This window comes from Paramormyrops kingsleyae, chromosome 13 (assembly GCF_048594095.1).
Source record: "Paramormyrops kingsleyae isolate MSU_618 chromosome 13, PKINGS_0.4, whole genome shotgun sequence".
Classification (NCBI taxonomy): Eukaryota; Metazoa; Chordata; class Actinopteri; order Osteoglossiformes; family Mormyridae; genus Paramormyrops; species Paramormyrops kingsleyae.
The window spans coordinates 7,437,922-7,463,305 of NC_132809.1; the positions used below are offsets into that span (position 1 = coordinate 7,437,922).

Below are 25,384 nucleotides of genomic sequence, written 5' to 3' on the forward strand. Positions count from 1 at the left end.
GATCTAGTTCCTATATTTGGCTGAAAAACCAACGTTGTAGCCTTGTTTATTTTTATATCCAGTTAAGCCTAAAGGACACGATTATTATCATATGCAAGCACTGCACCAATATCTCTGAACTTGTTTGGTTTTGCCTCTGTTTCCTTTGCTGTCAGGAATATTGATTTAGATTTACATGGGTGATGGCAGAGAAGACATGGGCCTTTCCGTGTGTTTTATAGAATGTTTTCACAAGTAATCTCCTGCTGGCCCTTAATCCCTGTCAAAAGTATCTCACAACTACGAATGGATTAGATAGAAGCTTTGTTGGACCTTGCTTCAGAGATGACATTCACCACAGGACCTCGTACTGTCACCCCTGACCATAGCTCCAGAGCAATGTGACATTTATTTTTATCTTGCCGACACTTTGTCCAAGCGACAAAGAAGTCAGGCAAAATGCCACATTACAAACCTAGGCGCAGTCGACTAGGCATAAGTGCAGCTAGGCTGAGCTTCCAGTGAGTTCCCAGGTACAGGTGTAGTATTGGAGCAGTGACAATGAAGTTTATAAACCAGTACCCAACCAGATGTGTCAAAATTACTTGTTTATAAAAAAAAAAAAAACGAACTAAAGCTAGCAAATATGAAAATATATACAAATAAGTTAAAAACTGGAATGAATGGTGGTATTTTTACTCAAAACATCAGTAATGTACAGTAGTTTTCAGCAGTTCAAATGACGAAAAATAAAACTATGCAAAACCTAGACTTCCAAATTTCCCAGTGATGCTTAAATGCACTTTTAATAGCTGTGGGCAACTTTGTTTGTAGTTGGGCTGGTTTTGAAAGACATCCTGAATTCCACAGAGAAAATGACTACATGAGGTTCTGATTGTGACATGCTTTGTAGTCCCCCCCCCCCCTTTGGGCCCAGCATGGTGCCCGTATGGGACTGTGTGGTACAAAGGGGAAGCCAGCAAGCATGTTCAGCAGATTGTTTTCTACCATCCCCCATCTAGTACAGTTTAGCTGAAAGAAGTGTGATATATTTACACTCTAGAGGTGCTGCTGTTGCCATTTCATTTAAGAGGCTTCAGGTTTCTATATTTTAGATCCTCTGCCTTATGTGACACCACTTGGCATCTTTGCTTTCAAGATCAGAGTGGCTGCTCAGCAGCAAGTGGCATGTGTTCCATTAACTCAATTAATTCCATTCAGTTTTATTTGTATAGCACATTTTTGCAACATTACAACAAAGTGTTTTACATTAGTCTTGCCCAAAGCCCCCAGTGAGCAAGCCAAAGGCAACAGTGGCAAGAAAAACCACCCTAGTAGGAAGAAACTTTGGGAGGAACCAGACTTTAAGGGGGAGCCCATCCTCCAGGGGCCGGCAGAGGAAGTCAAATGAACAAAATGATCAAATCCTAATTTGTAGTCCAAATATTAATATTCAAGTCTGGATGCAAAGAGTAGGCAGGTGCAGGTGCTCCATTAATGACCATGGTTCATATTTATGTTGCTAAAACTGGCACCATAACTCGTACCACAAATACAGTCGGTGGCCACCTGCTCGCTAATGCAAACGGCCTGTTCATCCAAACAGCAAATCATGTGGCTGCAACTGAATACAAACGGCATGCACTTAGAATGGCTAAGATGCCTGATCTAAGTAATTTTGAATGTGTTGTGATTGTTGGTTCCAGATGTGGCAATTCCAGCATCTCAGAAATGGCTGCCCTCCAAGGATTTTCACATACTACAGCAGGGGTAGTGAACCTGATCCATTGAGAGCCAGTGTGGGTTTTTGGGATGATCTGTCAATCAGTCAGTAGTAAAGCAGTGGTTCGCAACTCCAGTCCTGGGGACCCACTGTTATTGGCTGATTGAGAGGTCATCTCAAAAACCTGCACCAACTCCCCATGGATCAGGTTTGCCACCCCTGTACTAGTGTCTAGAGTTTATAGAGAATGATGTGATAAGCAAAAAAATGTCCAATCTGTTGCAGCAAGATTTGTTAAAACTAACAGGAAAATCACCAGTGCAAAAATAACAGCTCAGTAGAGCAATAGTGTGCAGACAGGCTTTTGTGAGCATATACTGTAACTCTATTCTTGAAATGTTTCTAGACGCAAACGTGTATCCTACCTGGTACTCCATAGGTGTACGTAACTGAAAGGGGTAAAAGCATGTAGTAATATCCTGCCAAGCACAAAATTCTGCATCTGTATGTCTAGTGGTCATATTATGGACAAGGGAAGTCCGGTGTATCTTTGTAACTGGGAAGAAATTAGTATGTATTTCATTATTCACTGTTATTTTGCAATCAGTTAAAGGAAAAAAGCTGAAAACTTATTGGTTATATTAAGTCAATTTTTCTGAGCTTATCAATAATAGACTGAAAGATTTTTGGTAGCCTTCACAGCTGCTGTTCTTTTGCCCAAAACATGTCTGGCTCATCCGATAGTCCATCATTAATCATGGATAAATCATCGGGAGCCATGGGTATTGTTGACAACAGTCATAAGTCCTTCTACAGTTTCTTAGAGGGATCCGAGTTCAACCTCACACTGGGCCGCTCCAGGTCACCCACTCCAGTGTCGTCACCACAGTCTTGGGTCATTGTCCTGATAAAGGTTAAACATCCTTCTCAGTCTTAAGCTTTTGCAGCCTGAACCAGGTTTTCCCTCAGAGCTTTTCATCTTTATCTCCTTATATTTTTACACTGTCCTTCCCATATCGTGATGCCACCAACAACATGATTATAGGATTATGTGATTAGGTCAGTGTGGTAGGACTGCACCGGGGTTGGTGCTTTGTAATGAGGTTAAATAATTCATTATCTGTTTCTCTGGACTACAGAATGTTTTGGCACATCATCTCCCACATGCTGCTTTGTCAAGCCTGCATGAGGGTTTCTTCCGAAACACTTCCTGTTTCAACCCTGAAGGTTAGTTTCAAGGTCCTAGATTCAAGATTAAAGCAACTTATTGTCATATGTACAGTGTATACCCAATAAAATTCTTTTTTTGTTTACTTCGTATGATATAAAACAAAAACCAAAAGGAATAGCACAGAAGATAAGCATATAAAAAATGTAAATGTACCACGTATACAAGTATTAAGGCAAAGAAAGTGCCTAACAATATAAATTATGACTAATACAAACACAAAAAACAAAAAGCAGTTTTCACGAGAGGAGTGAAGACATCTGCCACAAGGTGGCGCCATCTTCAGAGTAGTCCTATCTTAGTCATTTGACTCTCTCCTTGGCTTTGTGATGTTGTCTTTACTTAGCTGTTCAGGTTGTGAGAACATGTGTCTGAATCACATGGTCACACACAGTCTGATTGACTTATACAGAATTTTACAGATTTCTAATGGTCTTCACTGTTCAACAAAGTTTAATTTGCTTCAAAATAAAATCTTCTTTTTATCGCTTTCTCCTAATCTGTACCATTCTACAACCCTTAAAAGCTCCTTCATCTTCATGGGTGTGTCTTTGTCTTGCCTGCATGGTCCACTGTGGGACACAGATGTATTTGTCCAGAAAGCATGAATCATTTTTTTTTTTTTTTTTTTTGTGCCTTATTGTGCCAACACTTTTATTTTAACAAGTGGAGCTTCGGATTTAAGCTCCTCTTGTTACTTGAGGTATACTCTTTATTAATCAGTTATATGTCAATGCGCCACAAAGCCGGAGCTGACAGGGGGGGTTAGTGGGAAAAAAAAATCGAGTGAGAAAGGAGAGAAAGGGGAGAGAGACAGTAAAATAAATAAATGCATAATAAAAATAAAATAAGGAGGGGGGTCAGAGAGAGAGAGAGACAGGGAAAGAGAAATAATACATAACAAACAATAGAACAAAAAAGGAAAGAGTGATGAGGACAGCTTCTGCATCTTGCTGCTTTACACCGTATCATCACACCAGCTGCTGTATCTGAAAGATAAGATCCAGGGACACACACAAACAGTATACACACAAAGAAACCAGTGGTACCGCCACGACATGGGACCGTGCCTGTGCCAGTATCCGCTCCTGGAACCAAACACGTCAATACCAACGAAAGAAAATAAATATATACAGTAGGCACAAGCAGACCACCAGGAACACCGTCCAAACATTGTCGTACCCGCATCCGCATCCGAGAGGAGGGAGTGGAAGCCACACACCAACCCCCACACACACTCTCACACACACACACACACACACCCAGACAAGGGGAAAGAGGGATAAAATAGGGGAAGAGAGCCCCAGGCGCTCGTGTGTGTGCGTGTGCGTGCATGTCTATGTGTGTGTGCGTTCTAAGTGTATGTGTGTGCGTGTGCATATGTACGTGCATGTGTGTGTGTACGCATATGTGTATGTGTGTATGTTTGTGTGTTGTGAGTGTATGTATGAGTGTGCAGGTTAACATGGAATGATTCCCAGTGTGTGTGCGAGGCCACAACAACGCCGCCCCGAGGCCCCCAGACGGCCGGGAGAGCCCCGACGGGTCACGGACCCAGCCACCCCACAGTGGCCAGGTACCCGGGCCCCCGCCACCGGAAGGCTGCGCGCCCACCCAAGGAAGGCAGGGAAGGAGGCACCGGGCGCCCCCCACCGGCAAGCACGAGGCAGGAACCCCACGGCCACAGGCGGTAGCGCGCCGGCATGAATCATTTTTAATGCACACAGATGGACTTCATTCAATAACAGTGGGTTGTGCCTGAGCATCATTGCAAAGGGAGTGAATACTGATTTAATGAACACTTCTCAGCTGTTTGGTTTTTGTTTTGTTGTTTCACAGTGAAGAAGTTTTGTGTAGGTTGTGGATCAGGGTTGAATGAGGCACTTAAAGTGCTCAAATGTTCCGGCTGGGACAAAATAAGATCTGGGATTTTTGCAAAAAGGATGAAATTTTGCATGCATTTTATATGTTGATTAAATTAATAGGCTGTTCCATATTTCAGCTAAGTTTATAAAGTTGTTGAACATACATTCAAATAAATTCAGTGAGTACGTACACTCACCTAAAGGATTATTAGGAACACCTGTTCAATTTCTCATTAATGCAATTATCTAATCAACCAATCACATAGCAGTTGCTTCAATGCATTTAGGGGTGTGGTCCTGGTCAAGACAATCTCCTGAACTCCAAACTGAATGTCAGAAAGAAAGGTGATTTAAGCAATTTTGAGCGTGGCATGGTAGTTGGTGCCAGACGGGCTGGACTGAGTATTTCACAATCTGCTCAGTTACTGGGATTTTCACGCACAACCATATCTAGGGTTTACAAAGAATGGTGTGCAAAGGGAAAAACATCCAGTATGCAGCAGTCCTGTGGGCGAAAATGCCTTGTTGATGCTAGAGGTCAGAGGAGAATGGGCTGACTGATTCAAACTGATAGAAGAGCAACTTTGACTGAAATAACCACTCGTTACAACCAAGGTATGCAGCAAAGCATTTGTGAAGCCACAACACACACAACCTTGAGGCGGATGGGCTACAACAGCAGAAGACCCCACCGGGTACCACTCATCTCCACTACAAATAGGAAAAAGAGGCTACAATTTCCACGAGCTCACCAAAATTGGACAGTTGAAGACTGGAAAAATGTTGTCTGGTCTGATGAGTCTCGATTTCTGTTGAGACATTCAAATGGTAGAGTCAGAATTTAGCGTAAACAGAATGAGAACATGGATCCATCATGCCTTGTTACCACTGTGCAGGCTGGTGGTGGTGGTGTAATGGTGTGGGGGATGTTTTCTTGGCACACTTTAGGCCCCTTAATGCCAATTGGGCATCGTTTAAATGCCACGGCCTACCTGAGCATTGTTTCTGACCATGTCCATCCCTTTATGACCACCATGTACCCATCCTCTGATGGCTACTTCCAGCAGGATAATGCACCATGTCACAAAGCTCGAATCATTTCAAATTGGTTTCTTGAACATGAAAATGAGTTCACTGTACTAAAATGGCCCCCACAGTCACCAGATCTCAACCCAATAAAGCATCTTTGGGATGTGGTGGAACGGGAGCTTCGTGCCCTGGATGTGCATCCCACAAATCTCCATCAACTGCAAGATGCTATCCTATCAATATGGGCCAACATTTCTAAAGAATGCTTTCAGCACCTTGTTGAATCAATGCCACGTAGAATTAAGGCAGTTCTGAAGGCGAAAGGGGGTCAAACACCGTATTAGTATGGTGTTCCTAATAATCCTTTAGGTGAGTGTAGAACGTATATGAAGACACAGGACAATCGCAATCTATAAATTCTGTTTAACTTCAGTCTCTCCTGCTGAGAATTGTGCACAATGCTTTCTATCCAAAGGATTCTCAAGTACCGAGATGGCCAAATGTGCATATATCTGAGAGAAGGGAATTTTCAGCTCTCAGAATAGAGAAACAGTGAAACCCTATACCAAGAATTATTTTCTTTGGTATTGCAGGAATTAACCACTGTGTTATGAGGATGAAGACCAGCTCAAAACAATAGCTGTTGTTCTTGGCATACACTGAATCCATCACCAGATTCCTCAGCATGAGAATATTAACTCGATGAAATGATAATGAAAAAATTGTGGCAAATGTTTCTTTGGTATTTGAGCTTGGTTGACTCATATGATTTTCCCCATGTCAACAAACTGCATAGGTACTTTGTTCAAAAACAGTCAGTATAACAAAGTCTGATAAACCAGGGATTCAGTCATTTTTAACTCACTCAGATGCCAAACAGAAAAGTCACTTTACCAGCCTCAGGATTTGAACTGGCGACTTTCTGATGACAGGCACAGAGTCAAAAATGACTCATTTATTTGTGAAGTGATCCCCTCTTTTGTAATCATGTCTGTTTAATGATCCTGTTTACCAGACATAGGACAGATTTAATCTGTCTGCTTATATACAGAAAGATGAACATTATACACGCAACTGGGCCAACAAATTTTTTCCACTTCCTGAAGTACAGAATCTGCATTTGGCTGGTAAATAAAATTTCAGCCCAGCTGGTGTTTTCTTTACATGGTTAACAGACATGCCATTCACTGTCTTTTCTTAGATATTTCCGGAATTATCTCTGGGTTGGCTTACCGCAGAAAATGGTGAGGCAAAGAGTAAAAACTCAGTCAATTATTATGCGCAAAGTAAAATGTAAAACTTTATTTTAACGTAATTCTGTACACAAGATAAGTGTAAAAATGACATTTTATAAATTGTTCCTGATAAAGTGAAATAACACATTACAAACGTCAATAAATTCTACTTTAATAGATGTTAACTTTTATAAGCTGTCAGTATATATATTTCTGTTAACATTCAGATATAGTATTGTTAAAGGCTGCATGTAGAGCATGACATCATAAAGCTGTCCATGGTCACTGGCATGTGTATAAAGAATCACAATTGCAATCAGAATACCTTCTTTAATCCTGGGGGGAAATTTGGTAAAGGGACACTGTATTATTGTAGCACGGTTGTGTAAAACTTTTCTAATGTTTCACATAGAGCTCATATATCAGTAACATTGATAAATTTGCCGTAGCTTAAAATAACAATTTTGAAATGGTTTCTATTATTGACATGAGGTTTAGGAACTGTGATATGTCACCGAATGAAGGAATATGACCCTCTCACTTGATCGTTATGTTGCTTTCCTACCATACCTCATCGTACAAAAACAGGATGACTCCTGGTTTAAATCTAAATCGTGTTAAACCAGATTGAAAAGTCTCACGGCACTTTGGATTCGATAAAAGAAACATCTCTTTACTATGCAAGCTTAACACAGAACTATTAATAAGGAAGAAGAGAACACTTTAACAAATTTGTATTATATACGAGATAAGAGTGAAAAGGAGAGTCTATACTTACTGGGGAAAGTAAGTTACTGTTCTCTCCCCCTCCAGCAGAGAGACTTCAAATCCCCCATCTATGTCAGTGGAGTTTACACGTGTTCCCTGTTGTGTGGGTTTCCCCCCACCTTCTGACACCATGCACTTTGGGCTAATTTATGTACCCTTTGACTAGCTCCAGGCCCCCCTGACCAAAATAAAATGGATAATGAACCGGTTCTTTATACATTTATTAAAAGTGTATGTATTTTATATAAAAGCAATGCCAAACAGTTATAAATCTCTATTTTGCTCCAGTGCTAACTTCATATTTGCTTCCTATATATTCTTCAAAGTGTCGTAAAAGAGGTATAATCAACATTGTCACATTGTGAAAAGCAAAACACAAAACGTTCTCAAAGAACGCAGCCAGGAATTACCATTCAATATAAATGGAAGTGTGGATATGTGATATCTTTCATAAAACAAGCAGACACTGTAGCTTCACCGTGAAGGTCTTCAGGAAGGACCACGGCCTCCGGCATCCCAAAGAGCAGGACCTAGCTGATGTCAGATGGCCAACCAGTGCTTTAACTGAAATAGGTGGACAAGAACTCACGGTGTAGTTAACTTTCAAAGTTATGGATGGTGATTTAAACTGGATATCATCGCAGCAGTACCTACACTCACCTTGAACTGCCTGACAGTACCGTTGGCCACACGATGATGGTCTTTTTTGGGAGTGATACAATAACCTACCCTCTGAAGCGTGACAGGAAGACAACTCTTGTAATCTTTGCAGCATAGGAAATTCTCAAGGACACTTTCGATTCATATAACACAACACAGAATCAAAGACAATCCCTCTAAGCTGATTCCAGTTTAAAGAAACTGGCATGGTATGGCCTTTTTCTGTATTTTTAGAAATCAACAAACTACCATTTCTTATTTCAGATATTTCTTTCACCATATCCTAATGGAAAATAATTTATAACAAGGCTCACTGTGGATTTTACTGCAACATGTTTCAACATGCAAAGTAAAGTGACATTCCCCAGACTAACCTCTTTGAAGGTTCCTGGCACACTGAGGAACTTGTAAATGGCATAGACTGGCACACAAATCATCGATGACGCTGCTATTCCCCAGCCAATCAAATTGGACCACTGAGGAAAGACGTAGTTATCATACTGCAAGCTGGTGGAGGTTGCGACACTGGCAACCACAACGAACTGAAAGAAAAAAAATTGGTGTGACTCCTTTAGATCCATGCTTAGGCAAGGTCATGAATTCACTTATTTCTGTAATGATAAAAATTTTACATTACAGAACTGGATTTTGATTTCAACAGCTTTGACTGCATCGATTTGTTGGCAAACTAAAAATAGATTGTAGAAAGATTCACAATTTAAATATTCCTTAGATATGACAGTGAATGTAAAACCTAAAATAACATGACAGGCTCCAAATAGACTCTTGACAATCAGTGGCTCTGAGCTGCTTTCGTTAGCTGTCTGTGTGTTGCCCATCCAACTGTACTGCTGTATAAACTCTTAATGCTCAAGCTTCGAGCTCAGATGCAAAAATCAACAAATTCTGATCTGACCTGTATCTGAAGCTTGTGTATGTAGTCCAAACCTTAAACTGATCATCTTATCAGTGTTTGCTGGATTTGATTGGTAAGAATTGACAAATGTCAAACTTTGCACATGTGACAACTCTATTCACAGCTGTGAGAATTTGTAAGGGACTGCCATCCCAAGAAAGCTACGGACTGAAAACTAGCATGACCACTTCCCAGGACGTCTTAATACACTACCATCACATTGCTAAAGACTCTGAATTTGATTGTTTTTCAGTACATTTCTCAATAGTTGTATTTAGTATACTACAGTAACTGGATTTTCTCCCAAAGATTAAAATGCATGTATTAAAAAATTACAATGGGATAATGGAATATGATGATCAACTTTGCTTTAAAATAATAATAATAAAAAAAAAAGTCTTCTAATGATAATCATGGGGAAATTGTCTTTTCATCTAGCTCTATAAGACAAACAGAGATGAGACCAAGTTTTTAAGTTTTTTTTTTCTTTTTTTTTGGGGGGGGGGGGGGGGTCACATCAATTATCTGGAGCAATTATGGTTTGAGGGCATCACACTGCAGGCCACGGGATCACAGTATTCAGATACACAGCCTTCTAATCATGCTTACAGAGGCCAAACCCACTGAGCCTCACACCGCCCCCATTTTCTGTCGTGAATCTTAGGCTGGATAAACATATTACTTCTATAAAGTAAACGCTGCTAAATAGCTATTATAAATATATACAGACACGAATTTTCAACTTACGCACTTTCAGACATACGAACGAAGAGGACTGTAATTGTGTTCATTGGGCTCCTGTTTCCTGTCCGCAACATCAAATTTTTTTTTCTGTGCACCAATTCCGCCTAGTACAACTTCTGGCCACTACTCCCACCATGCAGCAGCGTAGCGTGCGTACTCCCAGCATCCTAGTACTTGCGTATACCCTTAAAATTATGTTGAATAACGACTTACGAATATTTGAAGTTAAGAACAGCTGTTCGGAATGTATCTCGTTCATAAGTAGAGGAGTGTCTGTACATGTAAGTTTATAAAGACTTGATATATTCATGCAACAAAATCATGTAAAACACCGTTTTCTTCCATTTTAAGACCATATAGGGATCCGATGAGTTTACACCCGGACTCTGTAGTAACCTGCACTTTACTGAATATTAACGGTGAAATAATATTTATTAAACAGCTTCTCCTTGCAAATGGACTCACCAGCAGGAAGGCTGGACTTAAAAACTTCCAGCACAGTCTCCAGTACAGGCCAGGTTTGAAGCCCATCATCTGTTCGATATCCTCGCTGAATCTGTCTACTCCTGGGGAAGAAAAGAATACTGAGCTCCATTCCACTCCTGAGGCACTGCTTATAGTGGGATGGGGATGAGTAGCTGGGCAGGGAGTCTAGCTAACAAAACACTTTTGGCAAAAATGAAACAAAACTGAATTACTACCACGTTAGAAAATAGCGACACTTAAGGAACTAGACGTAATGATACCCAGGCAGTCCCCAGGTGACGAATGAGCCGGCGAATTGCTGAAGCCGCACAATGTTTTCACAAAATAGTGAGTGCATTCGTTATTACAAAAAATTGTATTCAACTCAAATTTTTAATGTAATATGCTTTATGGCAGTCCGTTCATAAGTACGAGTCGAGTGTTGGGGACTGCCTGTATGTAGGTACTGCTAAACAGTGTTAGGGATGATGAAAAAGGTGAGAGATGGGACATCTCACCATAGAACCAGGACACGCCAATAGCCTCGATCAGCACCCCGAATAGAATGGACGTTCCCGCAGCATAGGTGTCCAGCAGAGTCAAGATGTAAATGCCACCCTGCAGGTCCAACAGGGACAACAAGGTAATGAAGCAGCAGAACACACAGCCATCAGTATGGGTCACTAAATCATCACCTAAGGATTTTCATTTACAGGCATCCCATTCAGAGTGTACCCCTGCCTGGAATAGGCTCCAGGTGGCCCTGTGAGAGGTCCGCAGGAAATGAAAGAGCAGACGCATGGATTATCATTACATGCATCATTCACCAGAGCTGAAGATTTCAGGTCCAGAGAGAACAAATCCAGACCAAGATTTTGTTTCAACCAACCAGTTGAGTACTCTGTGACTGTGACTCTTTATGCTAAACTGGTTGGTTGAAACAAAACCTTGGTCTGCATTTGTACTCTTTGGACCTGAAATCTCCACCTCTGTCATTCACCTACACAATTGCTAAGGAAACTGTTACATACAGAAGAACTCCAATGACTCAAAAAACAGAGATCATCATTATTTTTATTAGCTTCAGTTGCTGTTCAGCTCCGGTTACTTCAAGCAACAGTGTTTTAAAAGATTTTCCATGGTGTGTGTAGTATAAATGCCTGGTCATAGGAGCTACCCTGACCTGTCACATGACTCCTCTATCATTCAGTACATTGTGTTCTGTAATAGTTTTATGATGGCTGTGTGAAAAGGTACTGATTCAATATACCCGGATCTATGGCCACAAGGTGTATTTAAAAGACAAACCACTGCTGTAAATTTGTGAAAAGGGATTTTGGCTGGCTTTCATCTGGTAGTCTCTGGCTAGCTGATATAGGGATGACGTGATCATGTTATTTTTTTTAATCTCTAAGCTCTCAGCAGGCATGAAAGCAAACAGTCCCACTACAAAGAAACCCACAGCAAACTTACATTCGTGACGCAGAACAAGGCTACTAGGAAAGTCACAGATGCGACGACAACTGTGAATATCTTCCTGTTCCTTTTGAGGAGCTTGAAGTCGTCACAAAGGCCAGTAATGACAGCTTCCATGCCGCCCATCTTCAAAGAGAGCAAACACCATCAGGTTGGCTAGCAGTCCGAGGCAGGACATGTACATACGGTCAGTGCTGGTCAACGCAATACTTCAGATCCTTACTGAGCTGTCGATGCCAAGTGTTATGAGCATAATGAAGAAGACTATGGCCCAAAATGTGGATCCTGGAAGAGTGGAGATGGCTTCTGGATAGATGATAAACACCAGCCCTGGCCCTATGGAAAAGAAAATATATCACACGTCAACAGCCTTAAATGAGAAACTGAGTGGAGGAGAAACGAAGATGAAGCAATAAGAGAGGACATGATGATATGAGGCGGGGGCAAAGAAACACTATATGATATATATAGAATATTCCATTTTATGGTGATATGGTGGAACTACTTAAAGGGCCATCTATTGTTGGGTACAGAATCACACACCCTCAGTAGCCACATTGTCAATCTTCACGCCATTCCGGAAGGCCATGTATCCCAGCACAGAGAACGTGACGAATCCTGAGAGGAAGCTGGTGATGCAGTTGATTGTGCTGGTCAGCAGAGCGTCCCTACAGGAAGCAGGGTCTGGTCACGAACTCAGGATGTTCTAAAGTCAACTCAAGTCAGTCTTTACTGGAAACATGCAGTTCCACTTCATTTCATTTTGAAACAAAATAGCATTTGTCCGAGACTTTAAAAAACAGCTTTTACATACAGCTCTGGAAAAAATTGAGATCACTCCATATATACTTTTTTAAAAATCTACATTTAAAATCCTGGTTAATCCTGGTTCTGCGGGCAGACGGCGCCATGGCAAGTTGTCCCCAAAGTTTCTAAGACAGCAGAACAGAATAACACAGTGCAGAAGAGCACTATACTGTATATATATATATATATATATATATATATATATATATATATATATATATATATATATATATATATATATATATATATATACAGTCACACACCTATAAACTGAGAAATAGGTGAAACAGAAAATAGTGCTGTAATCTGTTATTTTTTTCCAGAGCTGTGTAAGACATCAACATACAAAAAGCAAAAATGAATAAATAGAGAGATATTGTCACGCCCCGCTCCGTCCGCTCCCGATGTGTGCCACGCCCACCTCGTTACCTCGTGTGATTCCCTGATTGTCTCTTACCTGTGATTCGTTACCCTTAGCCTGTGTCTTGTATTTAGTCCGTGTCTAAGTCAGTGTACCCCAGATCTGTCATTGTATTGTCCGTACCTGTCAGTCTGCGTGGAATAAACCCCGTTACCCTGACTTCCTGGCTGCTTTCGCCTGCTTCCCTGCTCGCTTTAAGCCCGAACGTGATAGAATGACAGATCTCCGTAGCAACACGACGCGGGAGACCGAGCACCACCGGCTCGGTCTCCTGCAAGACTTCGTGTTTTGGCGCTCCCAACCAAAAGTACTGGAGGATCCTGTAGCCCTGGAGCTGGCCACCCGGGGCGCGGACCTCCTCGCGGAAGAGCGCCCGCCCGGACAGCAGTACCCGCTCGAGCGGGCACGCAACCTCCTACGCCGTCTCAGCAAGCGTCTCACACGGCTGAGAGGAGAACGCGTCGCCCGGAGCCCGGGCGAAGTGATCGCGGAGGCTCCGCTTCCCCAGGTAAGCGGCAAGAAGCGGCGGAACAGAGTCAGAGTGCAGCAGGAGGAGGCTCCGTCGCTCTTCCTGGGGGCTTGCACTCTGCTCCCCGCCTGGGAGTTAGCCAGGGAGCATGAGGGCTCACCGCTCCCCTGGGATGACTTCGCCGCTACCCGCCTGCTCAGCGTCCACGGTGAGATGCCGCCTCCGCGGGAGGCATATCCGTACCGGCCGGAACGCCTGCACGGAAAAGGGATCAGCCCGGTGAGAGACGCGATTCCCCGGGTCTCTAGAGCCGGTCTGCCCGCGGCTGCGCTGCCTGCTGCTGTCGCTGCCGATCTGCCCGCGGCACCGCCTGTCCTGCCTGACCCGCCTGTCCTGCCTGACAAGCCTGCCCAGACAGCGGCTGCACCTGCTGCTGCGGCCGCCGCTTTGCCTGCAGAACTGCCTGAGGTGGCCGCGGTTGCGCCCCCTGCTGGCCACGTGATGGTGGCGCCCGCCGAGGCGCCCCCTGCTGGCCGCGTGATGACGGCGCCCGCCCTGCCGGCACCGGAACTGCCCGTCTCGCCCGCCCTACCGGCACCGGAACTGCCCGTCTCGCCCGTCCTGCCGGCACCGGAACTGCCCGTCTCGCCCGTCCTGCCGGCACCGGAACTGCCTGTATCGCCGGCTCCTGTCCTGCCTGTCTCGCCGGTCCTGCCGGCGCCTGACCCTCCTGAGGTTGCCACGGTTGCGCCCCCTGCTGCCCGTGTGCTGGCGGCGCTCGCTGAGGCGCCCCCTGCGGGCCGCACGCCTGAGGTGCCTGCTCTACCTGCGGCACCTCCTGCTGGCCGCACGCCCAAGCCCGTCTTACCTGACCTGCCTGTCCCGCCTGTCCAGCCGGCCCAGCCCTGCTCGCCTGTCCAGCCAGCCGCCGTTCCTGTCCTGCCCGTGGCCCCGCCTGAGGCCGCCGCTCTGGCTGTCCTGCCCGCGGCTCTGACTGCCCCGCCTGCGGCCACGCCCGCGGCTCTGACTGCCACGCCCGCGGCTCTGACTGCCACGCCTGCGGCCACGCCCGCGGCTCTGACTGCCACGCCTGCGGCCACGCCCGCGGCTCTGACTGCCCCGCCTGCGGCCACGCCCGCGGCTCTGACTGCCCCGCCTGCGGCCACGCCCGCGGCTCTGACTGCCCCGCCTGCGGCCACGCCCACGGCTCTGACTGTCCTGCCTGTTGCCTCTTTGAAGGCCTTGACTCCCTCACCCTTACCCCGGCAAAACCGACACCCCCCGGGACCCCGCCTGTCAGTGTCCCGTAAGGGCAGAGGACACAGGCGTCGGGTCCGGGTCCCGCCCTCCCTGCCCCCTGGCTCGCCCTCGCTCGCCTTGGCTGGGGCTCCGGGGCCGTCTGCGGTTCCTCCGGCTCGGGGTCGGCGGTCGCCTCCGGGTCCCCCCCTGGATCCTCGGTGCCGGTCCTCGGTCCCGCCTCCGGCTCCATGTCGGTCGCCTCCGGGCCCCCCTGCTCCGGCTGTGCGTCGGACGGCGCCTTCGCCGGCTCCGGCTGCGCCTCCGCCTGCCGCGGCTTCCCCCTCCTGCCCGCCTGCACTGGTGTTCCCTCCTGCTCCCTCCGTGTCCCCTCCGTCACTCCCTCGTCCCGTTCCCTTGGCCCCTGGGTGGTCCCCTTCAGCTCCCTTCTCCCTCCCGCCTGCGCCCCCTCCGGCCGCTGCCCGTCGCCCGCCTGGGCTCCCTCGTGCTCCCCTTGTTCCTCCTCCCTTTCCGTTTGTCCCGCCTGTCTCTGCTCCTCGTCCCTTTGTTCCTCCTCCGTTCACTCCTGGCCCTTTTGTTCCGCCTGTCTCCCCTTCTGTGTCTCCCTTCCGGGTCTGTCTGTCCGCTTTCCCGGTTCTTTGTCAGGTTGTGTCCTTCGTCTCGTCCCTGTTCCTGTTTTGTGTCTCGGTCTTGTTCCCTGTTTTTGGTTGATGTTTTTGCTTTGTCTTCCAGGTCCTGTTCCCCGGTTTCGTCCCGTCCGTCGCCTCCTCTCGGGCGCGCCCGGTGTGCGCGCCTTTGGGGGGGGGGTTATGTCACGCCCCGCTCCGTCCGCTCCCGATGTGTGCCACGCCCACCTCGTTACCTCGTGTGATTCCCTGATTGTCTCTTACCTGTGATTCGTTACCCTTAGCCTGTGTCTTGTATTTAGTCCGTGTCTAAGTCAGTGTACCCCAGATCTGTCATTGTATTGTCCGTACCTGTCAGTCTGCGTGGAATAAACCCCGTTACCCTGACTTCCTGGCTGCTTTCGCCTGCTTCCCTGCTCGCTTTAAGCCCGAACGTGACAGATATGCTGTACAAATAGTCCAACTTTTGACTAGAGCAGTGCAGTGGGTATGACTGTAAACAGCTGACAGTGGAAAAACAGTGGTTTGATGTAGTTTCCCCTCTGTAGCCTGCACACAGAAGGTATTTTCTGATAATGAGCATTGAGAGGTCTTACCTGAGACACGTTAGGTTAATCTCACATGAACCACTGTGAGCTTTCACGCTAAATTACATCTGAGGGCTCCAGGCCATTACAGAGACTAAAAAGCAGCATATTAATCAGCTTCACGTCTCCCCAGATTCCCCAAGTAATGTTTGGCAATAAACAGTACAGCCTGAACACCACTGGTCTGCTTCCCACTGTGACATTTTGAAGAGTATAATTTAACTACCAGAGACAGTAATGGAAAACAAAGAAGATGAACGTCTCTTCCCGCTAGTCCAGATGCTCGTTAACCAAATCCATTTCTGCTCTCACCTGTAGCAGTTGTTATCAAACTTATTATAGCTAGCAAATGCAATCAAGACGCCAAATCCTGCTCCCAGCGAGTAGAATATCTGAGTGGCTGCATCGATCCAGACCTAAACAAAAATACATCATTGGTTACATCTGGTACATCAGGTCAAAACAATGAATGTCTATTCAGTTCCCTTGAAAAGTCCATGAAGTGACCTTAATGAACGAAGACCCCTGCGCTAGTAATCACACAGCAGCTGAGACACATGTGAATATCACAGCTGTATGCTAAGGGAAGCTGGGCCAACATCCATTCAGTAGAAAGCAGTGTCTCACCGATGGCTTACTGAGCGTTTTGAAATCAATGTGCAGGTAGGCCCTGATGCCATCCATCGCCCCAGGTAGAGTGACGCCCCGGATAAGGAGAACAAACAGCATGGCGTAGGGTAAGGTGGCTGTGACATAAACCACCTGCACATGAACAGACAGACAGACAGAGGGCGCAGCTGAGCTACTGTCCCTGAGCCGGCAGCATGGCGTCCCATTATCCACCCATAACAAATACCAAGAAATTTTATTGAATCTTCATGTAGTACTTATTTAATTTTTTTAATTATTGAATTCTTAGTAATAAGTTTTAAAAAGATGTTTGTGTAACTAATATTGTATGATAACCATTTTGAGGTGCTCATTTCTTATTGTTGTACCCTCCAAATCGAGAAACATTCTTTTCTAGTGTAAATTAAATTCTCTGGTTGTAATCCAATTATTCATGTGGACTCAGCATTTAGATTGATATCTGTGTTCATACTAGACTCATCGTATTATAAATTCAACCAGTGCTCAGATGTCCAGTACTTGTCAGTACTTGTTCATGGAGAGTATTTGGTCCCTTTTGGAAGTCATAGATTCATGGCGATCTGGTAGAAAGATGGGAACGGTAGCTCTGAAACCATGGCGATGTGAGTATGCAGATGTAGGATTACCCTGGGCCCGTGTCTGTGTGCTTGCTATGGGGTACCTTTCCAGATGACCTGACACCTTTCCATAGGCTGAAGCAGACGACGAAGACCACCAGTGCCAGGCAAATGGTGAGCTGCCAACGAGGCAGGCCCAGATCCTGGATCCCCTTGCTCTCATGGACATGCAGGACTCCACGCCTGCAGACGAAAAAGCATGTAACCACAAGTGAATTTTAATTTTATTCCATAAATTATGTCAAAATCATCCAGGTAGGCAAGTTAGAAGAGCAGAACTGTTTTCAGGCCTGCTTCAACTATATGCTGGCAGCTTTACAATATTTTTCATTCATTCATTCCATTCATTCATCCATCTTCTATACTGCTTGTCCTATACAGGGTTGTGGGGGTTCAGAGCCTATCCCAAAAACAACAGGTGCAAAGCAGGGAATAACCCAGGACAGGGCAACAGTCCATCACAGTCAATATTTTTTGAAACAGAGTGTGAGAGCATTTGGATATTGAATTTCTCCACTGTAGCTGTAACTTGATATGATGATATTATGATTAAACATGGTGAAATGGGAGAGTAGGAACAAACCAGTGTGGAATCAATCACAAGCATTTATTGATGAGAGAGATGGGGACACCTTCCTTTTGTACAGATACAAAAACATGCACATTTACAGCTGCCTGAGTGAAAATCACTCTGTACTGCAATTTCAGATAAAGAATGGTGTGAGAGATTCACGTGCCAGATTTTCTAAAAGAGAAGACACGCAGACAGGCACTAGGCATATCTTTTCCTGGAAAAGATGGTATCTCTGCCTGTTGTCTTAATGTTTGGCTGAGAGACACGCATTTTCCTGTTGATTTTATGATAGTGAAGGCGAGTTTTCACCTCCGTTGGAACTGTGTGCCAAGCTGATTTGTTTTTAATATTTAATCAGGATAGAGCCGGAAGTAAATAAACAAGAACAGAAAAAGTCTTGGCTAATTTGTTTCTAAGATGTGGTTACTACTCAATATAGTTCCAGGCATCAAAATAATGCAGATTATAAAAAAAAAAATCACAGGACCATACTCTAGGTTATTTCTTTCTGCTCTTTTTGCAAAATTCCAAGGCCAGCCAGAAACGCGTACTAGATATTAACAAAATGATTACTGTGATGTTACTGTACCTGTACGCCATGTTTCCTTTCCCAGCCACTAGATTGGCCAAAGTACATTTTGCTGCATTTTAGAACCCAGAGGAATTTGAAAATGCTAAGGCAAGTCATGATATTTTATCAGGTCCTTATCAAATTCTTAAGTGAATTCAACAACCTGAGGTCTGTAGAAAAAGACTGAGGATGGGAATGTTATTCGAGATAGAGAGCTATGTGCTCTGGAGTCTGTTATCACTTCAAAGTGTGTTTGTGTGCCGTATCCTGTCAACGAGACACAAACTAGGCTGCGACTAACTCTACCCAAATTCCGTATTTCAGTCCCAGCTGATAACCACCACCACCACAACAACAACAACAACAACAACAACAACAACAACAACGATACCAAAAGCAACAAGGTTATAATCAGTACAACATAATACCAAGAAATAAGGAAGAAACAGATTGTACAGCTGTCAGATAGAAACAAAGGAGGGGACTTGGATTTTGCATTCTGTAATGTTTCCATTGTTTTCCATATAGCAAATTATTTTTATATAGCTGGTCATATGAAGAAGGCTAATTGAATGCAGATTTAACTCCTCTTGCCACCTAAGTTTGACCACCTGCCTGATCTGACCAACAGGAAAGCAAATTTATGATTGACAAATAACTGACAAATGTATTTGATAAGATGTATCTGAAATTAGTGTTAACAAAACCTCAAGTAAAAGGAACAAGCCCCAAGCAGTTGTCTTGTAACAGTTATTAGCATTAACGAAAAGTAAATCTACAACAAAAACAATCATATACTGAAATAAAATATGAAAATAAAATAACTACAACTAAACAAACACTATAAATACTGCTAAAAGAATTACAATAAGAACAAATGTTAAATATGTTCCATTACTATTTTATAACAGTAATTTAATTTCACTAAAGAAATTATCTGCTTATCTTTAATTACCATTAATAATACCTCAAACATGTTTTGCCCATTTTTAGGACATAATGCGCACTGTGTATTCATGTAGGATCAGACACATAAATAACCCTATAACTTTCATTCTGTACCTACAGTAGAAAAATAACTAAATAAAACAAACTGAATCTACAATATAAATCTTAAAAACTAATTACAAATATTTTTTAAGTAAAATCTAATAAAAACCACTCAGAAAAGTCAAACTAAATTGTATTTCAAATGAAAATAACAAAAATAAAAACAAAATTAAAAAAATATCTAAATTATAATAGCACTGCTTCCTGCTATGTGTCCTCCTCCCTTATGACTTTGTAAACCAGGTCATGGCTACTCTGCTTTGGGGGTTGATGCTTGTCTGGGCACCCTCTGCTCACGGCTTCTGCGCTGAGCTAAATTCTGACCTCTGTCCCAGGGGCCTCGTCTCCTCCCTTGACCCCCGGCACACAGTGTTCTGCCACATGTTACTCAATGGCAGAAGGGTCTGATGGAAAGATCCGGCATACCGAGCTACTTGTCCCTTCCTGATAAGGACCAGCACCATGCGCCAGCCTCTGAATAAACATAATTAGCAGAACCTACCTCAGAGACCGCTGGGGATCTCCAGTCATGGGTAATTACTGTCCTGCTCTTGATAAGCCTGAAGTCCTTCGCTGACTTACAAGAGCGCTGCTTTTTGTGGTTACTTTCCTATATGCGAAATGCCAATAACATAGCTTGCTCAATTCCAAGCCTAAGCATGTAGGTACATGCTAATAATAACAGAATGTAATAAGGTACCTATAGGACCCAAATCATGCATTAAGGACCCCTACCTGGTAAATCTGGGCCCCCTGTCCGAATTACAACCCAGGATGTTGTCAATTAGGACAGTTCTGGGCCACACAAGCAGAAGTTCCAAATCATCACTGCTGCACAACACTGGGTGTCTGGACCACTATTTGATCAAGGAAACCTGAGACTAGCCCTTGCTAAAATTAAGGAATGTAGAATACAATGCTGAAATGAGCAGAATACAGAATTCCTTTTAATGGGTTTTATAAAGGGTCTGTCTGTTAAAGGTGGTTCATGTGTCTCTTCTGCCACTGAATTATATAAACTGAAATTAGCTAGTTCCGATAAAGGATTAACACTGACAGTTAATAAGAGAAGGAACAGAAGACATTCCGGAGATAATGGATATTTAACATTCAGACGCCTGTATGGTCACGCTGCCCCTGACATGCTCTTTGTACAGTCTGTTGCCTCCAGTTGCTTTGCACACCAGACAGATCATAACACCAGACGTGGTCTTTGACTTTTCACTTCCTCCTTTGACTTCCATTGGAGTGCAGAACCAATTACCCTGTACATAGTGGAAAAATTCTTCCATAGTGTAATTTCTTCCATGGGCAGATGGAGGTTTTCTGGTTAACTTCAGCCAATGGATCGAAAGTTTTCTTTATACGCCTACCAATTGGCAAATGATTGTGCAATGACTTTTGTAAGGACTGTAGGATAATGAGCAGGTGAAAGTTGCCCAAATAACCTAAATATACTACTGAACCTCTGGGAAAGTGCCACAGCTCCATAATATACTTCAGAGACAGTGTCAGTGCCACCACACTAAGCTGTAATTCAGAGACAGTGTCAATTCACAGAGCAGTAATTCAGAGAAATTGTCACTGCACCCAGTTGTACTTCAGAGACAGGGTCACTGCACCGAAATACAATTCAGAGACAGGGTCACTGCACCGAAATACAATTCAGAGACAGTGTCACTGCACCGAGCAGTAATTCAGAGACAGTACTACTGGACCAAGCAGTAATTCTAAGAGTGCCACTGCACTAAACTGTAATTCTGAGAGTGCCACTGCACTAAACTGTAATTCTGAGACTGCGCTTCCGCACTGAGCTGTAATTCTGAGACAGTACCTCCGCAGTGAGCTGTAATTCTGAGACAGTGCACCTTTCATTGTTGATCCTGGTAAATTACACTGTTGTATGGTCCTATGGAACCTTCCCTTATTCATCCTCTCCCCACTCCCCGTGATTATTTGGCCCGTGAAGGCATGCAGCTCACGTCCACATCAACCTCAGCAAACAAGGTGCCTCTACAGGAATTATCTCTTGCTGTCTAGTTCACCCTTGATCCACTACACTGGGGACAAGAATGATGGCTGATTCCTGTGGGACTCACTCATAGAACTCTGCAGCTGGCGTTATCTTGAAGTAGGATGTCCCATTCCACAGGAGGGAGCCGTTGGTAAGCTGAGGGTCGGTGCACCTGGGACTGTTCCAGCTATTCCCACACCTGAGCCAGGGCAGCTCATTGGTGAGCGAGGAGAACAGGTAGTAAAGGGACCAGGCTATAATGACGTTGTAGTAGAAGCCGACATACAGTGCTATAGCGATCACTGTGTAGCCCACACCTTTAGAAAGATGAATAACATCATATAAGAAGCTTAACATGCTGTCTTACTGATTTAATTTCATATACCTGGCTGATCTTAGTGAACTGACCAACAAATACTGGTAGCAGTATGACAGTTGTTGTTCTATAACTAGGAGTAAGGGAAAGAGAACTGGCTATTGAATTCTTTACCTTTGAACATGGGGCAAATCTTCCAGACTGTGGCAGCGCCCTCTCTATTGTATTGGCCTATGGCAAGCTCCATGTAAAACAGGGGTATCCCAGCGATGAATAAAAAAATGACGTATGGAATCAAAAAGGCACCTGTTACAGTAAAAGAAAAACAAGCCACGAGCGGTCAGAATGTGGTTAACTCAGGCTGGAAGCTAGCTAGTATAGCAGGGTTTAATTCAAATCATTTTAATATAGTAACATTAACACAGCAAATAAGCTATAAAACCTCATGACTTTAGATATTTTCTGGCAACAAATCTCGCCTTAAATATTAGGGTTGACAGTGGCTAAGAGGATAAACCTGTTGCTTTACAAATCCAAGATAATGGGTTAGAATCCCGCTTCTGTTCTAGGTATGGATGGTATTGGCAGGTTCTTCCTCTGGCGTTTTGCCCCTTATTCCAAAGGCTTGTAATTATGCTACCTGGCATCTCTAAATTTCCTATAATACCTCTGTGTGGTCCAGAATAAGCAATTGGACCGATCTTCTCAATTTAAAACCTGTATTTTCATACACTGTATTTACTTTTAACTCAATTTAACAGCAATTAAATCGACACGTACGATTTTTTAAAAAAGATCATTCATTATTTGACTTCAATCACTCATTAATCAATTCAAAATTTAAATATGTTAAAATAACTTAAACTGAATAATTAAAATCCCAACATTGTACGTATGTCAAATTCAGTTAATATTTTTTGTGGGAAAATATTTTTGTATAACTCAGCCTTGCAGAACCCGAACAATTTTAGTGAAAATCGATGTTATTTAAATTAAATCTTGCTAATATATAAAACAACATTAGTAGTTCGTTCACATACCTCCCCCATTTTTGTAACATAAATATGGAAACCTCCATACGTTAGCTAAGTCCACCGCGAAGCCGATAACAGACAGCAGAAAGTCTATTTTCTTGCTCCAGGTCTCTCTTTCCCCGTCGCCGGTGGTTGCCTGTGGCCAGCCATGGGAGTCGGGAGTCGCGGCGGTGGACGGCTCGTCATACCTGAATTCATTAGGATCTATGAGCAGGACCTGCTCCACTTTCCTCTTTTCTAATGAGGTAATAGGCGAAAGCGTATCCCCGGAGCGGACCTGGATGTTCATCTTCCCTGGAACTTGCAGCCTGCTCGGAAATTGCTTCTGACTTTTTGCCAGGAGCAGGCAGAGACTCGGGTCCAGTGCAGCAAATGATAGTGCAGAAGATGATGTTGAAAGGGAAGATCTGAGCTAGAGCGCCTTACTTTCTGCACTTCACATGAGCTTTAGGTTAGAGGCATTACATTGCTAGAATGTTTAGGTGCTTAACGAATACCGTAACCATCTGTTCCCTTTGCAACATCCACAGTTACTTAAAATTCTGAAATGCTGCAAATGAACCATTACAAGCCTATGTATTGTAATGTAAATACCCCGACAGTTTTACTACGCACGTCTGGTCTTGCCCAACCTTTTTTAGTATTTTTTATAACTGCTACTGAGACGGCGTTGTCTGTCGTGAAAAACATTACTGAAGCATATATAGACACGGTGTAAAATACCAATAAATAAGGAATAAAGAAATTGTTGGGGTTTAATATTAACGATTAAACTAGCATTATACAATAACAGCCAACAGCAACTGATACACATGTAAATTTATGTCAATCGACAAACCTGCTCGACCATCAAGAATCAATTTATTTTCACTAACCGACGTTTGGGGATAGAAAGGAAAAATAAATGTATTTTCATGTATATGTGCTTAGCAACGAACCATCTAATTCCAAGTCGGTTGAAATGCCTTACTTAGTAGACCTGTAAGGATAACATTAAATCAAATCTTTTTGTAAATGACTCTGAGATAGCTAGAGAATTTTAAAAGAGTGGTGGTGGCAGGGGGGTGGGGATAATTATTTATTTGAACTTTTTTCACATGCAGTTATTAACAATTATTAATTGCAATACCTCCGGCCTGTCATGGGGTATAATCGGCGTTCATGCCAGGGGGCGCCAAACTAGCCGCGTGCCACAGGTCCCCGCGAGACTGAAGGTGCGTGGGAGGTGAGGAGAGTGCCAGCTGTCTCCTGAGGGCCACAAAACTCCGTGAAAATGCCATCGAAAGCAACTTAGCGTCTCGGAAGTATGTGGAAATATCACGACGAAAGTAAGCAGGTTGATTGTGTTTACTACTTATTTCATCACTAATCTGATCTAATCTAATTGGAACATTAGCTACAGGCTTGTTGCCAGTAGTTGTTACCTTTTTGTTATTCAACATACGCCATGTAATATTAAGGCCAACAAAAGCAGGCTTCACTTCCGACTAAGGACTCCCACTGGTGATGATTACCCTTGTGTACCTAGTACAGTAGCAAGTAACAACATTTATATAAAGCCGGTGTTTTTAAGAGTAATTTTAGTAAAATGAAAATAATTCTGTTGGGCTAGAGAGTGTGAAAAACCGGCTGAGGCCCCAACACTCCCCGGTGTTTAACTAGCCCTAAAATGGACAAATGGATGTTTTAGCCCATCGTATTGCGATTTCATGTTGGTACCTGGTGTGTCTGGTTTGCATTAAATTGTTTCCATTAGAGATTTATTATATAAGGTGCATTTGGACAAAAACATTTGTTCTGTACTGGGTAGAGCTTGGCTGTAATTTGGAATTGCTATGTTTTAGATTCAAGATTCAAGAGATTTATTTGTCATATGTACATGCACAGACAGTACGGGCACAATTTTGTGCGAAGGTCTCGGAGTCAGAAGTAAAGAAGAAAAATAAGTAAAAGCCAGGATAAGTAAGGGCACAAGACAACTAAGAAAACATTGTAGGATACAATAAAAAGAAAAAGAAAAACAACAGAATGAAACACAGATTTTCATTTAAAAGTTTTGCACATCTGAGATTATTGCATTTTAATGCTATAGTAAAACACCGACATTGTAAACCAACATTGCTTTAAGAAATATTGAACATCTGAGGTTATGTAGGCATATTTTCCCCTTCTGTTATATCTTTAGTCATCAATCTGACTGTGGCTGGAAAGAAGCTGTTATAAAACCGTGCTTCGTGTGTGATGATACTGTCCAGCCTGCAGTGTCTCAGGTTATATGCTGAGCGTTTATGCCTGAGCAGAG

The 25,384-nt window shown here is 43.6% G+C and overlaps 1 protein-coding gene across 3 annotated transcripts; it reads right to left on the bottom strand.

Annotated features, from left to right (window-relative positions):
• Positions 1-7,106: 7,106 nt before the first annotated feature.
• On the bottom strand, positions 7,107-23,617 carry LOC111858176 (sodium-dependent noradrenaline transporter-like). Of its 3 annotated transcripts, none has more exons than XM_023839713.2 (14): positions 23,089-23,617; positions 22,223-22,354; positions 21,818-22,049; positions 17,568-17,706; positions 16,883-17,017; positions 16,568-16,671; positions 12,632-12,756; positions 12,312-12,424; positions 12,086-12,214; positions 11,131-11,230; positions 10,613-10,707; positions 8,862-9,029; positions 8,488-8,559; positions 7,107-8,391 (listed from the first exon to the last, which is right to left on the bottom strand). In XM_023839713.2, exons 1-14 carry the CDS (start codon positions 23,369-23,371, stop codon positions 8,368-8,370), a joined length of 1,851 nt encoding a protein of 616 aa, XP_023695481.2. In that variant the 5' UTR covers positions 23,372-23,617; the 3' UTR covers positions 7,107-8,367. The 3 variants fall into 3 exon arrangements, with proteins under 3 accessions (XP_023695481.2, XP_023695479.2, XP_023695482.2); XM_023839711.2 differs by having other exon boundaries at positions 10,613-10,713; XM_023839714.2 differs by having other exon boundaries at positions 10,613-10,713; positions 23,129-23,258.
• Positions 23,618-25,384: the final 1,767 nt, after the last annotated feature.

Excerpts from the sequence above, each read along its gene's own strand:
- LOC111858176 (XM_023839711.2), bottom strand. The coding sequence starts at position 23,371 with ATGAACATCCAGGTCCGCTCCGGGGATACGCTTTCGCCTATTACCTCA. Across the intron at positions 12,757-16,567 it reads TTTGATAACAACTGCTACAG|GGACGCTCTGCTGACCAGCA; the intron begins GTGAGAGCAGAA and ends TGCTTCCTGTAG. Across the intron at positions 11,231-12,085 it reads CCTTGTTCTGCGTCACGAAT|GGTGGCATTTACATCTTGAC; the intron begins GTAAGTTTGCTG and ends TTGGACCTGCAG.